This window comes from Neoarius graeffei, chromosome 7 (genome assembly GCF_027579695.1).
Source record: "Neoarius graeffei isolate fNeoGra1 chromosome 7, fNeoGra1.pri, whole genome shotgun sequence".
Lineage (NCBI taxonomy): Eukaryota > Metazoa > Chordata > Actinopteri > Siluriformes > Ariidae > Neoarius > Neoarius graeffei.
In genome coordinates, this window is record NC_083575.1 from 48,241,489 (window position 1) to 48,256,148 (window position 14,660).

At 39.6% G+C, this 14,660-nt stretch overlaps 1 protein-coding gene across 5 annotated transcripts in view; it reads right to left on the bottom strand.

Annotated features, from left to right (window-relative positions):
• mark3a (MAP/microtubule affinity-regulating kinase 3a) overlaps positions 1-14,660 on the bottom strand; it is a 61,926-nt gene that overhangs the window by 39,524 nt on the left and 7,742 nt on the right. For 3 of the 5 annotated variants that reach the window (XM_060925836.1, XM_060925835.1, XM_060925837.1), the window contains exons 2-4: positions 12,874-13,059; positions 12,407-12,460; positions 1,641-1,689 (exon numbers count right to left, since the gene is read on the bottom strand). In XM_060925836.1, coding sequence (XP_060781819.1) covers positions 1,641-1,689; positions 12,407-12,460; positions 12,874-13,059 — 289 coding nt within the window. Of the gene's footprint in view, positions 1-1,640; positions 1,690-10,035; positions 10,362-12,406; positions 12,461-12,873; positions 13,060-14,660 lie in introns of those variants that run through there. The other 2 variants (XM_060925839.1, XM_060925838.1) reach the window with 2 other exon arrangements.

Consider the following 14,660-nt stretch of genomic DNA (forward strand, 5'->3'; position numbering starts at 1 on the left):
TCACAATAGAGAGAGAGATTAAGGGAGAGAAGAGAGAGATCTGCAAAACATAATTTTTCTCTTTGCACACTTTTGAACTGAATGTTTTCTGGCTCTGCATCTCAGATGTGTATAATTCCGGCTGCTGCCTTTCGTGATGACAGGTTTTTTTTTTGCACACTTTACAAACTGGCATTTGCTGTTCTACGTCCTCCTCGCGATATCCAAAAAAAATGCCAGATGACTGACCCCTTACTAGTTCTTTTAGGAACCAATTCGTCCGCTTCCATTTTTAATTTGTCGCTGAAATTGACAGAGCTTACATGGTAGCCTATGCAACACCAGCAATTGCATGAACTGAGTCAGCGCTGTAAACTGGAACCAGGAAATCTTGCAGTGTTGCCAGATACTGCTGACGTTTTCCAGCCCAAAATATGTTCAAAACCCGCCAAAACGCACTTAAAACCGCCCAATCTGGCAACACAACCGAAACTAGAAAATCTTCCCGGAAGTTCCTTTCAGCACCGAGATGTCGCCCGGGATTGGTTGGCGAGTGCGTGACGTTATTGTTTTCTTTACCCTTAGGCAGCCTCTCACGTTACTGCCTGAGGGACAGGGAGAAAACCACCGGAAAATATTTTAAACAAACATGAAACGAACGCAAGTGGGAAGATGACCATAAAATACTCGATAGTTACGATATAATAATTTTATGTATCGCACACAGAATTTTCGGTGATATATCGAGTATATTCGATATATCGCACAGCCCTAAATGTAATCAAATCATTATTTTTCATTTGTTCTCAGTCCCAGGAACTCTGTGGCTGTCCTGTCCTGGGGTATGCATATAAGGTCATGCAATTCTAGATTTATAGACGTTGGTGCCGACTCGCTATTTCCTTCGATGATGCTTCATTTCCCTTATTTTGTTGAGCAAAATACTATGCAGTCAACATTTGTTTTTGTACGAGTTATCATTTAGTGCTGAATGATTTGAAACAAAAATAAAAAATGTTTACAAAGTAATATCAAGTAATGAACTTGTGTTGTCCCTAAATTGCATTAAAATGTTTTTATTGCGATATTTCACCAATATGAAAATGATTCCTTGTCTAGCCCGATTTTAATCCTTTTAGAAGAAGTGCAAATAACAACTCCTGTATCACAATATGTATTGTGTTTGGAAGAATGTGTTCGCACTCTGTACCTTGACAACATGTGAATTCATCTTGTTTAAGACCATTAGGTATGTGGTAGAGCTTGCAATTTTATAAATGGTTAGACAAGTGCTTCATTGTCCTTCCATCGTTATGCCTGTTACACTCTGCAGTAGACAGAGCACCAGTAAAGAAATGTCTCCAAGGCAACATGTTGCACTCTCTCACACAGATTCAGGACATCAGGAAAAAAAAAAAAAAAAAGCATTTAAAGCAGTCAGCCTAAACCGACAGAATGAAAACACAGAGCTTCTTTCTGGTGTTTACTTGAAGATACGTCTGCACCAGTGACTCATTATCTTGTGTGCGAGTGTAAAAATCAGAACAAATGCAGAGGAGAAACTCAGAGGATCCTAAACCTGAAAGACATTGTACTGTAAGGCAGACTGGAGTAGGAAATGTGCACACACCATTTACTGACGAGTTTTCTTTTCAACTTACCAATATTTGGGTGGTTTAAAATCTTCATTATTCTAACTTCCCTGAAGAGCTGATGGATTTAAAAAACACACAACAAACATGATATGAAACAAGACATCCAGAAAGGCACACAAGCCACAGACATTATTTCAACAGCTTTAGCTTGGATAGAGTGCTAAAGACACTGAGCAAGTGTTAAGAGACACTTCTGAGACAGTTCACACGTCTTATCCTTCCTGGACAAGCAGTGCTGTTCACTAACCTCAGAACAGAACAAAGCTCATCCAAGCATGAACAGAAATGCAATTTACAAAGCAAAAGGAGTTTTTACATTTGCATTCATTTCACTAGTAATCAGCTTTGAATCTCATGGAAGAGACAAAAAGGGACACAGAAACGTTTGTTTTAAGCAAGTATGCAAGTAAAGGTCTTCATACAATAAAACTGTTATAAACCTGCAGTTTTAAAAAAAAAAATGCAAAAGCTAAAATCACCCAAAGAAAGGAAGGACAACAACATTCATGACTAAATGTACAAGTTACATTTGCTAAGCTACAGTGCAAGTTTATAATAAAATCACTACTACTACTACTAGGGCCATTATTAAAAAATGTTCTGTTTCCGGTCCACCGGCCGGGTGAGTGCCGTTTGTGCGGTTGAATTTTTTTTTTTTTAACGCCGGTTTTTCGACATTTTTTTCGGGTTCGTAAATCTAAAATGGAACTTGATATTTACGCATTCTGCGCAGAATATAGAATTGAATCAGCTCTGCGCATGCGCCATGCGGCACAAAAAAATGGCAGCCACCATGAAGGAAGATCCGGAGTTTTCAAACATTTGCTTAAGTGTGAAATCGCAAAATGGTATTCTAGCAAACAACAAAATAGTAAAGATTCAGAAAAACAAATCATTCAGTGATCATTTTAATAGTGTAATTTCATCCGAACTAGGCCTAACGCTCGATTTAGAACTACAAAAAGTCCGTGTGTCGGACATTTTAAGTACCTTTGTAAAAGTTTTGCAAATGTTGCAGTCAGCATTTAAAATGCTAACAAAGTTTTTGTACAAGTTTCAGTTGATTAAACGGTCATTTTATTAAATGTGTCTGCTTTTGTAATAAAGTACTGAAAGAAAAAGCAAACAGCATTGCAATTTCTTATCCATTCATAAAAAAAAAAAAATCCCTCCCTCCCGACTGAAAATTTTTTTGCTCACCCAGTGGACAGGAAACGGATTTTTTTTTTAAGGATGGCCTAGCAGTCATTGTTGTCATAGTATATAAATCAGGCCAAGTGTATTCATTAAGGCTATATACAGTTAATATGGAAAAAGTTGGACTATTAACTACTTATTAACCGAGCGCAAGGTCTTTATGGGAAAATATCAGACCAAAGTCTTGACAGGGTCCGTACAAAAAGACCGAGGTCTGATATTTTCCCGTAAAGACTGAGCAAGCGAGGTTAATAAACAGTTTATTATATGGCTTTTTTATTTCTAAGATTAAAATAGATAGTCATTATAATGAGGCATGACGCTGCTTTCAGTCACGTCATATTTAATCTTTATTATTTATACCACGCATATATCATGTATATATGATCAAATGCACCTTACAAATTCCAAATAAATAAATTACAATAAATTGCTAACTTTAAAATATTTACAAATTTAAAATTCAATAATACAACTATATATGAATATGTGAATGAAAATAATTCAAAGATTGATAATGGATTATAGAAAATATAATTACTTAGTGTTCATAAGCAATTCTGAATAAAATGTCTTTCCTAAATCTAAAATGTTATAATTATTCTCTTCTCTAATATGAAAACTGTATACATAAAATATAAATACTCAATGTTCATAAGCAACTCTAAATAAAAATGTCTTTACTAAAGTCTTAAATCTGTTGTAATTGTTCTCTTCTCTAATATGGCGAGGCAGTGCATTGAAGAGAGACGGGGAGGCTGCAGCAAAGGCCCCATCACCCAGAGTTTTATAAGGCTACGTTTACATTAGACCGTATCTGTCTCGTTTTCTTCGCGGATGCACTGTCCGTTTACATTAAACCGCCTGGAAATGCCGGGAAACGGGAATCCGCCAGCGTCCACGTATTCAATCCAGATCGTGTCAGCTCCGGTGCTGTGTAAACATTCAGAATACGCGGATACGCTGTGCTGAGCTCTAGCTGGCGTCTCATTGGACAACGTCACTGTGACATCCACCTTCCTGATTCGCTGGCGTTGGTCATGTGACGCGACTGCTGAAAAACGGCGTGGACTTCCGCCTTGTATCACCTTTCATTAAAGAGTATAAAAGTATGAAAATACTGCAAATACTGATGCAAATACTGCCCATTGTGTAGTTATGATTGTCTTTAGGCTTGCCATCCTTCCACTTGCAAGTGGTAAGTGACCTGCGCTGGGATCACACACACAGCGGCTCAGTCCCGAATCACTGCTTGTTCACTTCACTCGCGTGCTCTGTGAGCTGCGCAGAGCCGGAGTGCGCACCCTCCAGAGGGCACTCGCTGTTCAGGGCGGAGTGATTTGGAGCGCAGGATGCCTGCGGAGCCGAGCGTATCCGTGTATTGGTATTGCTGTGTGCACGCAAATCGTGTATTGGTGTTGCTGTGTGCACACTAATCGTTTTAAAAACCTTAATCTGATGATCCGCTGATACGGTCTAATGTAAACATGGGCTATGTCTTAGCACTGAATGGCTTCAGAAGTAGTTTGTTATTTCTGTGAAGAGAATAACAGCTAGGACGCTGCACTGATATGAGACAATTGATATACCGTACTCTGGAGCAAGACCATGAATAGCTTTAAACGTCAGCACAAGGATCTTGAAATGGACCCTTTCCTTTACTGGTAGCCAGTGCAATGACCGTGAAACAGGAGTTATGTGGTTATACTTGGGCGTGTTGGAAATTAATCTTGCCGCAGCATTTTGTACTCGTAGTTTACAGATCGATTTTGCTGGTAATCCATAAACTATTACAGTAGTCAAGTCTTCCCATTACAACAGCATGGACAAGAGTTCGTGTTGCTTTGACAGAGATATTTTCTGATTCTTCTAATGTTGTGAATGGAGTAGAAAGCCATTTTACAAGTGTTGCTGATATGTTGTGACAATGTCATATTTTCATCAAATATAACTCCTAAGTTTCTTGCCTCAGTGGCTGGTCTTATAACAGAATCTCCTACAGACAATTTGTCGATGTGAACTTTATTCAATTGCTGTTTGGTACCAACTATCAGAAATTCAGTCTTAGTGTCATTTATTTTCATCTCATCAGTGATCATCCATGCACGAATCGCATTTACACAACTTTCCATGGCAATAATAGACTCTTCCTCACTGGTGGTACATCCTGGCTTAAATGACAGATATAGTTGTGTATCGTCTGCATACGCATGTATAGAAGGTAGGTACTTCTCAATAATGTTAAAGAGTTTGCTTGAGTACAAGGTGAAGAGCAATGGCCCCAAACATGAACCTTGTGGCAGTCCACATGATAACTTGAATTCCTTCGAAAGACCGCCTTCCAAAGTCACTCGTTGAAACCTTCCTGAGAAATATGATATGAACCAATCAAGCGCTTTTCCAGATACGCCAAATGATGTTTCCATTCATTTCAGTAGTACACTGTGATCCACTGTGTCGAATGCAGCACTCAAATCCAAGAGGACTAACAATGCTACATGCTGTCGGTTCATACTTAATAGGATATCATTCTGGATTTTTAAGAAGTGTTGTCTATATGCTGACTGCAATTTAGGGAGCAAGTCATTTGCATTAAGATGATCACAAGTTTGATTGTAGACAGCTCGCTCAGTCAGTTTCGAGATAAACTTCAGATTACTGATAGGACGTAGATTATGAAAAGCAGCAGTGAGTCCAGTTTTCTTTAGTAGTGGCTTAACAAGTGCTTCTTTCCAGTCTTGTGGAAAATGACCATTGGTTAAGGACGAGTTGATAATCTTTGTAATAACAGGTAACAGCAGATCCAAACAGTCAATAACTAACGAAGAAGGCATAGGATCTAATGCGCAGTGTTTCTTAGATGAAGACGAAACAAGAGTTTGAATATCTTCCTCACTTAAACGCTCAAAAGATTCCAATGTTGTACTGCTAGTTGGTAGACGCTGCTCTTCAGGCACTGGGTCAGATAATTCCATACTAAGGGCTATAGCATCAATTTCCTGGCGAATTTTAGTGATTTTACGTACGAAAAACTCACCTACTTCATTACAAAGTACGTCTTTATCAGGATAGTTGGGAAAGCAAAGTTCGTCTTTAGGAGTTAGCAGATCTAAACAACTTTGCTTGATTTTCACTGTTATCTGAAATGAAGTCAGAGTAGTATGTTCTTTTAGCCTCACTGATGATATAAGACACGTGATTTCTCTGGTCTTTAAAACGTTGAAGATCCTCTGTTGATTTACTTCTACGCCACACCTTTTCCATTTTTCTGCGAAGACATTTTGCAGCGTCAATTTCTGAGCTAGGGTGGCACGGTGGTGTAGTGGTTAGCGCTGTCGCCTCACAGCAAGAAGGTCCTGGGTTCGAGCCCCGTGGCTGGCGAGGGCCTTTCTGTGTGGAGTTTGCATGTTCTCCCCGTGTCCGCGTGGGTTTCCTCCGGTTTCCCCCACAGTCCAAAGACATGCAGGTTAGGTTAGGTTAACTGGTGACTCTAAATTGACCGTAGGTGTGAATGTGAATGGTTGCCTGTGTCTATGTGTCAGCCCTGTGATGACCTGGCGACTTGTCCAGGGTGTACCCCGCCTTTCGCCCGTAGTCAGCTGGGATAGGCTCCAGCTTGCCTGCGACCCTGTAGAACAGGATAAAGCGACTACAGATAATGAGATGAGATGAATTTCTGAGCTATACTAAGGCGCAGAGGGTCTTGTTTTCAGAGTTTTGGTCTTTAGAGGTGCATGATGATCAATTAAATTAGTGAGAGTTGTATCATACATTTGAACAACAATGTCAAGTTCCTTAGGTGGTAAATAAATACTCACGTCCTGATTGTTGGTGCATAACTCAGTAGCAGCTAGCTCACTTTTGAGGGCATCAGATTTTACAGATTTCAGCTTCCTGTATGTTATTTTACGTATTGGAGCCATTGGTTTTAAAACTTGGAAATCGCAGTTTACACAGGCGTGGTCAGATATGAAGTGGTCGATGTGAGGTTTGTTATCAATAATAGAATCTGAGAAACGTGTAATTATAAGATCAAGCGTATGTCCATTTAGATATGCTGCTTGCTCGACATGTTGACGCAGACCGACAGACTCAAGTAAGTCACTAAAAGCTACTGAGTCACCATCGTCTTTGCAGTCCACGTGTATATTAAAGTCTCCACAAATGACAAGTGGTTCTTTGCAGAGAAGCAGCGATTCCACGTAGTTAAAAAATTCAGTAAAGAATACACTTAAGCCAACTTTGTGTTCACTTGAGTAGGGAGGACGATAAATAATGACAAGTCTAAGCTTATTTGCTGGTGAGGAATTGATGACAAACTCTGAAAATTCGTACGAGGTTTTAGAACCAGCGTCCACTTTAGTTACATGGAACGAGTTTCTACATAATAAGCCCGTTCCACCTCCACGACGATGTTTGCGTGGATGATCGAATAATTTGTAACCATCGGGGCATAATTCCACTCGTACGGCATCGTCCCAACCAAGTTTCGGTAATTGCGAAGATGTCAGGTTTGCAATCTTGAGTGATATAATCCACAATATTAGTTGTCTTATTCCTTACAGATCGACAGTTTGCTAAACAAAACTTTAACGCGTTGGATTTGGAATCAAAAGCAGTTTGTTTACATGATATTGTAGTTAAATTCCTTGGCCTTACATCGTAATCAGATTCCTTGTCCAGGCGATTTGAAGAGGTGATGATTGGAATGTTATTATTCACAAAGGTGCTATCTGGAATATTCAATGAAGTAGAATTCAAATTTACGGAGTTCAAATCTTCAAAAAGTTTTTAAAAGCCAAAGATGACGAAGAAATTCCATTTGATGACGATAATGATTTCAAATGCAGCTCTCCAGCTTGACAAGAAGTTTGTAATAGATGTTTATGTTAACCAGCTCTATAGCCTCGACATGTAGGCTTTACTCGAGATATTCCAATGTTGCATAAATTACACCATAAGGCAGAGTTTAGCTTGATATCAGATAAATTAGCACCAATTCCTGCTAAAAAACGTCTTGAATAGGTAGCTACCATTTCTAATATCTCTACAGTGCAGTTTCCCAACAACAGATATAAGATTCAGCCGTAAAAATAAAAATTAACCAGAGAACGCTTGTTGTGCTGCCATCAAAGCGCTCAACCATGTCAGCTCCATTCAAACCCAAGCACACCTGTGATGATACAGCTGTACCACACACAGGTGAAACACAACACCATGCTGTACTGGTTGTACACTCCTGGACAGTAGACTGGAGCAATAAACACACTCTGGCGTGGACACACACTCTTCAGCACCATGCATAACCACGCAGGCACGCTGACGTCGACAAGGCTCGTTTCCCAACAAGACGAATTGCTCAAGTTGCCAGCATTCTCTTTCCTTTCGGACCGGACCGCTCGGGAGTCGTGATGTCGGTTGTTGCAGAGACGTGGAGAGTCGGTGAGGACGCGCGCACATGCACGCGCTGAAACGCTCCGGTATCCGCTTCCGGTATCCAGGGTGTACCCCGCCTTTCGCCCGTAGTCAGCTACATTACATTTGTAATGTAGTTGAGTTACGCATGCAGAATAAACAGCTAGCGGTTTCAAAACTGAATTTCTGTTAGCAGTTTCTGAATGCGCTTCGTTGCTCATTTCTTGAATAATTCTATGACTCTTGTTTGTCTTTTGGCTGTTTTGAGTTCCAATTAATCTTTTTTTGTCCTTTTGTTGTTTGTTTTTTTCAACATTGAAAGCCGGCACCTTGGAAAGAAAGTCTGTAACGTGTGTGCGCGCGCATTTGACCTCATGAACACCACTGACTGAACCTGACCTTCGATCTGAATGAAGCATCTACCAGATGAATACATACAATGTGCCTCCACGACTCCATCTGGGGACTACAGGAGTGGCTGTTAAAGACAGCAGGGCAGAGTGGTGTGGGGTAGAATGATATGGAAATGGCAACAAGGTCACTGGGTTCGGGGGGGGGACACTGGTCAGATTTACCCGAAAATACATTTTTACAATGCCATATTCTGCAAACTTTTTTTAACCAATAGAAGTCAAACTGGGAGACAACTATACAAGAAGGTAACGAGGATTATCTCATCTCATCTCATTATCTCTAGCTGCTTTATCCTGTTCAGGATTATTATTATTATTATTACTACTATTATTATTTAATAATCATCATCATCATCCTCCTCCTCCTCCTTCCAATACATTCCTTGAACTGACTAAATGCAAGGCAATGTTTCTACAGGCCTATCCATATCAGCATGATGCCAAGACTCACTGCTTCATTAAATTAAAAAAAAAAAATCCCAGCTTGCTATGAACCTGCAAGAAACCAAAACAGTGCAAATAAAACGAAAGACAAAAACGCACAGCGTATCAAGAGTACAGTACAGAATGGTCCAGAGCTCCTCTTATTAAAAATTAACACAGGTACCAGATATGATTTTAAACTGCTAACATCAATGAAAAATTATTATTATTATTATTTACAATGGCAGGATTTTATCTCCAAGCTAATAGATCCTACAGAGGGATCACCATTGTGGTTTTCTCGTGCTCTGAAAAGCATTTAAATATTATCTGATCATATACCATGTATTCTTTGCTCTTAAAAGCCATGTCTGTCAATCCATCTTTGCCCTCCCTTTCTTGTAACGTCTACATGACTGCTAAAGAGCACTGCAGCGCGAAAACTCACTTCAGTCAGGGGACAAGTGCAAGATGCACACCCACACGCAATTACACAACCATTTAGTGACAACAAAATTCTCACACATTCATACAGACAAATATGAGCTCTGCAGCATAATATAAAACTCCTGAAAGCAAGGACACTGCTAGAGTAATAATCAAGGGGAACGGGAGGAAGCAGGGTAAAGCAGAGATGGAAAAGACGGGAGAGGATTACAGAAGCGCTGCACTGGCAATGCATCAGAGCAAATTTGAGAAATATAAAAATATGAGGCGAGCAGGGTTACTTGGATGATTTCACAATATGGTGATGAAGCACTCATATATTCACCATCTTCCACGATTATTGGCACCCCTAGTAAAGATTACTAAAAAGGGTTAGAAAAAAAAATCCATCTTTTTTTAACTAGTTTCATTTCACACTAAAATAAATGAGAAAAAAAATCCAGCCTTGAAACATTTATTCAGAAATAAAACAAACCCCTCATCAAGAAATGATTATTTTCAACAAAACACACATGTACCACTATTCTTGGCACCCCTGCATTTAATACTTTGTACAGCCTCCCTTTGCCAGTAAAACAGCACCGAGTCTGCTCCTATAACATTTTATAAGGTTGAAGATACAGAGCAGGGCATCGGAGACCATTCTTCTTTAGACAATCTCTCCAGATCATCCAGAGTCCTCGGTTCTCTCTTGTGCGCTCTCCTCTTCAGCTCACCCCACAGGTTTTCAATGGGGTTTTAGCTCAGGGGACTGAGATGGCCATGGCAGAAGTCTGTGCTCAGCGAACCATTTGTGTGTTGATTTGGACATATGCCTAGGATCATTGTCCTGCTGGAAGATTCAATGAAGACCCAGTTTTAGTTTCTGAGCAGAGACGGACAGATTTTGATTTAAAATGTCCTGGTATTTCATGGAGTTCATGATGCCATGGACCCTAACAAGGTTTCCAGGGCCTTTGGAGGAAAAACAGCCCCAAAACGTCACAGAACTTCCACCATATTTTACAGCTGGGATCAGGTTCTTTTCATTATAGCCATCCTTTTTTTTTTTTTTACACCAAATCCACCTTGAGTGTTTATTGCCAAAAAGCTCCATTTTTGTTACATCAGACCATAGAACATGGTTCCAGTCAAAGTTGGAGTAGCGTTTCACAAATTTTAAGCGTTTACATTTGTAGTTAACTGACAGGAAAAAAAAAAAAAGCCTTTTCTTTCATACCTTCCAAATCATCCATTGGCATGGAGGTGGTGTCTGATGGTGGTTTTGGAGACTTGGAAACCAAGATTTTACTTTTTCTTGTAATTCACCAACAGTGATCCTGGTGTCCACTTTTTTTTTTTATTTCCCTAACAGTAGAAATGGACATTTTCAGACGAGTAGCTTTTTTATAACCATTCCCTGACTTATGAAGGTCAACACAGTTCTCCCTCATTTGGTTTGTGTGTTTTCTTATCTTTTCCATGTTGATGGATGACTAAGGGCCTCTGTGTCACCTCATATTTGCTCCCCAGTTAAATCAGGAAGTCATGGATTACAGCTTGACATTTCCTACACACTCGTCAACACAAAAATGTACAACTGAAATGGGAAACATGCCTCAGTTACATTGTGCTCATGATAATTTTCAGGGGGGATAACAGTGGCATGTGTGTTTTTGTTTTAAATAATTATTACTTGAGGGATTTGTTTTTCTCTGAATAAGATTTATTTCAATTAAAGGTTGGATTTTTCTCAGTGTGAGCTGAAGCTACTTCACCAAAAGGTGGATTTTTCCTCATATTTACCAGGGTGCCAATAATTGTGGAGGACAGTGTCTGTCTATTTATTTTTATGAGTCAGAGCTTTTCTCTGTTGGCCCAGTACCAGAAGGCAGTTGAGGCAGAATATACGCAGAATCCAAAACAGTAGTGTTGTGGAAAATCTAATGGTAACTGCAGTGCGCTTCTGTGCCCAGCTAATAATAGAGACAGGGTCTCTAAATGCCTGTGTCAGAGTGAAGGAAAGTAGTTTCTCCTCCATTCCTCTCCAGCTTTTTTTTTTTTTTAACTTCATCTATGCTCATGGGTCTCTTCTGAATCTCACCACCCACAACACTGGCCCTTCTGCGGCTCTCCTTATCTACTCTTGAAAAATCATCCTGCTGGCCCTCGGTCTCACTTCACTCCTATCTGCTAACTATTTGTCCATCTGCCATTGCTCCACCCCCTCTTAGATGCGAGCACCAGTATGAGCCAAGAGACAAGAAGCATAATGCAGATTTTCTGCAGACTGTTTAGATACACTTTGCCAACACGGAGATGGAAATTCTGTTAATGTTTAGCATTGCAACTAAAAATTCTGCTTGCTCCTTTAAGCAGTCCTCAGATGAACCGTGAATCAATGTCAGGACTATTACATCGTCAGTAGGGGCATTACCCAAATTGCCATAACCAGGCCTGCATATTATTCCTATACCAGTGTAAAAGGCATCATAAAAGTTGCCCTTTATTTACTACATAGCACAGTGGTGAAGGCCATACTGGTCTTGTAAAAGTTCTACAATAAACCCTAGAAAACCCCTAAAAATTCCAACTCGTGCTTCTGACCTCACATGCAGACTAAATGATAAAACAAACTCTAGCCTGTACCAAATCAAAGCCCTATGGACATCATTTCCCACAGACTAAAACAATGTTTCCGAGTCTACAGTGACCTCCCTTCCTGACATCATTTCCTTGAGAACAAGGATACAAACCTGGTGATTCAAGGCATGCCCGAAGTTTTTCCAAGATCAAATAAGTCATTTCTCCAAATGTCCATTTTAATACATGTAAGAAATAGAAGCTACACTCATGTCCAAAATAAAACTTCTAGTTTTAACCCATAATATAGCTCACCTTTTGAAGGCTTGTTGGATTCAGTTGGGTCCTATCAATAATTTTTACTGCCACCTGTTGAAAAAATAAATAAAATAAAAATGACGACCTTATTTAATTTCTCACATGTTTATAACAACATTTGCATTGGAAAGCATGGACTCTTACTTATTCTACGGAAAGCTTTTTTTTTTTTACACACACACACACACACACACACACACACACACACACACACACACTTAGATTAGAAAAATTAAAAATTAATTCACTTGAATCTGCTTTTGTCTACAATAAAAGTTATAGTTACTAAAGCACCAATATTAAACTACGGTGAAATGAAGAATAGAAAATGTGGCTATGTGCTGAAAAGTATTTTTGGGTGTAACTAAAATCTGCATGCAGAGTCTAATCTGTTAACCTACAGCTGGAACATTTCAGTAGAAGTAAACAGCTATGCGACAGGAAGGACACCACTGACCACTCACCTCTCTGCCAGTGAGGATGTGACGACCCAGTTTGACCTTGGCAAAGTTGCCTTTTCCAATGGTTTTCAGGAGCCGGTAATTCCCAATATGAGGATTCTGGTCTTCTGAACCAGAATTACGGTTTCGGCCACCTGACCTTACAGACCGAGAGGCCCCCTCCATACGACTGTGACCATTAGATGTGTGCTGTGAAAGTAAAACAACAAATTATCATCATAATCTATATTAAGGGTTAAGGAACCAAGTTTGGTTAAGCTACCTAGTAAGATTCAGATAATGTCTATACACACGTATACAGTAAATACAAATAAAAATGTATGCAGAAATTACGTACTACTAGCAGGCATGTAATGATATATCGCGCAACGATAAACCATGATACAAATTTATGACGATTCAAATCGATAAAATAAAGAAGGAATCGCAATTATCATCAGGCTGTGTAATTGTAAGTCTTAGTGTTTCCTAGTTGTAATTGCATTGTTTAGAGAGCAGAGAGCACAGTAACATGAAACAGACTTCATTGTACGCGGACATAACACAGCACTAATGCCACCACAACACACAAACGAATCTGAAATGGGAAAGAGCTGCTGTGTAACTGACCGTACAAATAGATTTAATAAGAAATCTGACCTCTCTTTCTACAGACTGCCAAAAGCTAAAAGAAAAGAAAATAGCAGGGAGTAAAATGTTCAAGAAAAGGCCTATGTTTTTCATTTTTAATAAATGAATATTTTAGCTAATAGGCCACTATAGTTTACTCCAACGTTTACAAATGTGGGTAAATAGTATTGCTGATCATTAAGAAAATGAAAAAGGGTTTTTTTATTTAACAAAAGGAATATTTAAAGTTGATAAAGAACAGGAAAATAAACGTTGCATTTTTTTGGTAATAAAATTCTTAATTTACTTTTTTTCCCAAAAAAAAATATTGTGGGAAAATCAAATTGCAAACTCAATATCATGAATCAAATCGAGAACTGAATGAATTCTCGTTCATTCAATTCTCAACTACTTCTCAAACTAATTCTCAAATGCATGCTTAACTACTAGATCAACACCTCCTGGGAACCAAGACAAAAATGTGTCTCTCAATTTTTCATGTTGTGATTTCCTTACTAGGAATTTCCCAGCAACACTCCTAGTCACATGATACATCACTGGAAAGCCAGGATGTACTCTTTACAAGACACCAGGATTCAAGTGAATAGCTTGAAAGAGTAAGAGGGTGTGACGTAAAACAAATGTCAACTACAGAGGACACAAGTCTATGAGTTGGTTCTCAGGAGGATATGTACAAAATAAGTGAAGTACAATGCCACAGTCAGCTCCAGAAATATTTGCACAACAGTAAAGTTGGTTTGGAGGGGGGTGTCATGGCACACTATTGCCCCTTTTCCACCAAAGCAGTTCCAGGGCTGGTTCGGGGCCAGTGCTTAGTTTGGAACCGGGTTTTCTGTTTCCACTGACAAAGAACTGGCTCTGGGGCCAGAAAAACCGGTTCCAGGCTAGCACCAACTCTCTGCTGGGCCAGAGGAAAGAACCGCTTACATCAGCGGGGGGCGGAGTTGTTAAGACCAACAACAATAACAAGACCGCGAAAGATCGCCATTTTTAAGCGGCGAGAAGCCGCAGCTGTACAAACGAGAAGTCAGCCATTATTATTATTATTGTTGTTGCTGCTGCTGCTTCTTCCGTGTTGTTTTTGCTTCGATATTCGCGCCAAGGTTTAAGCAAACGTAGCGACGTAACTGACGTATACAGCGACATAATGACGTGGCACC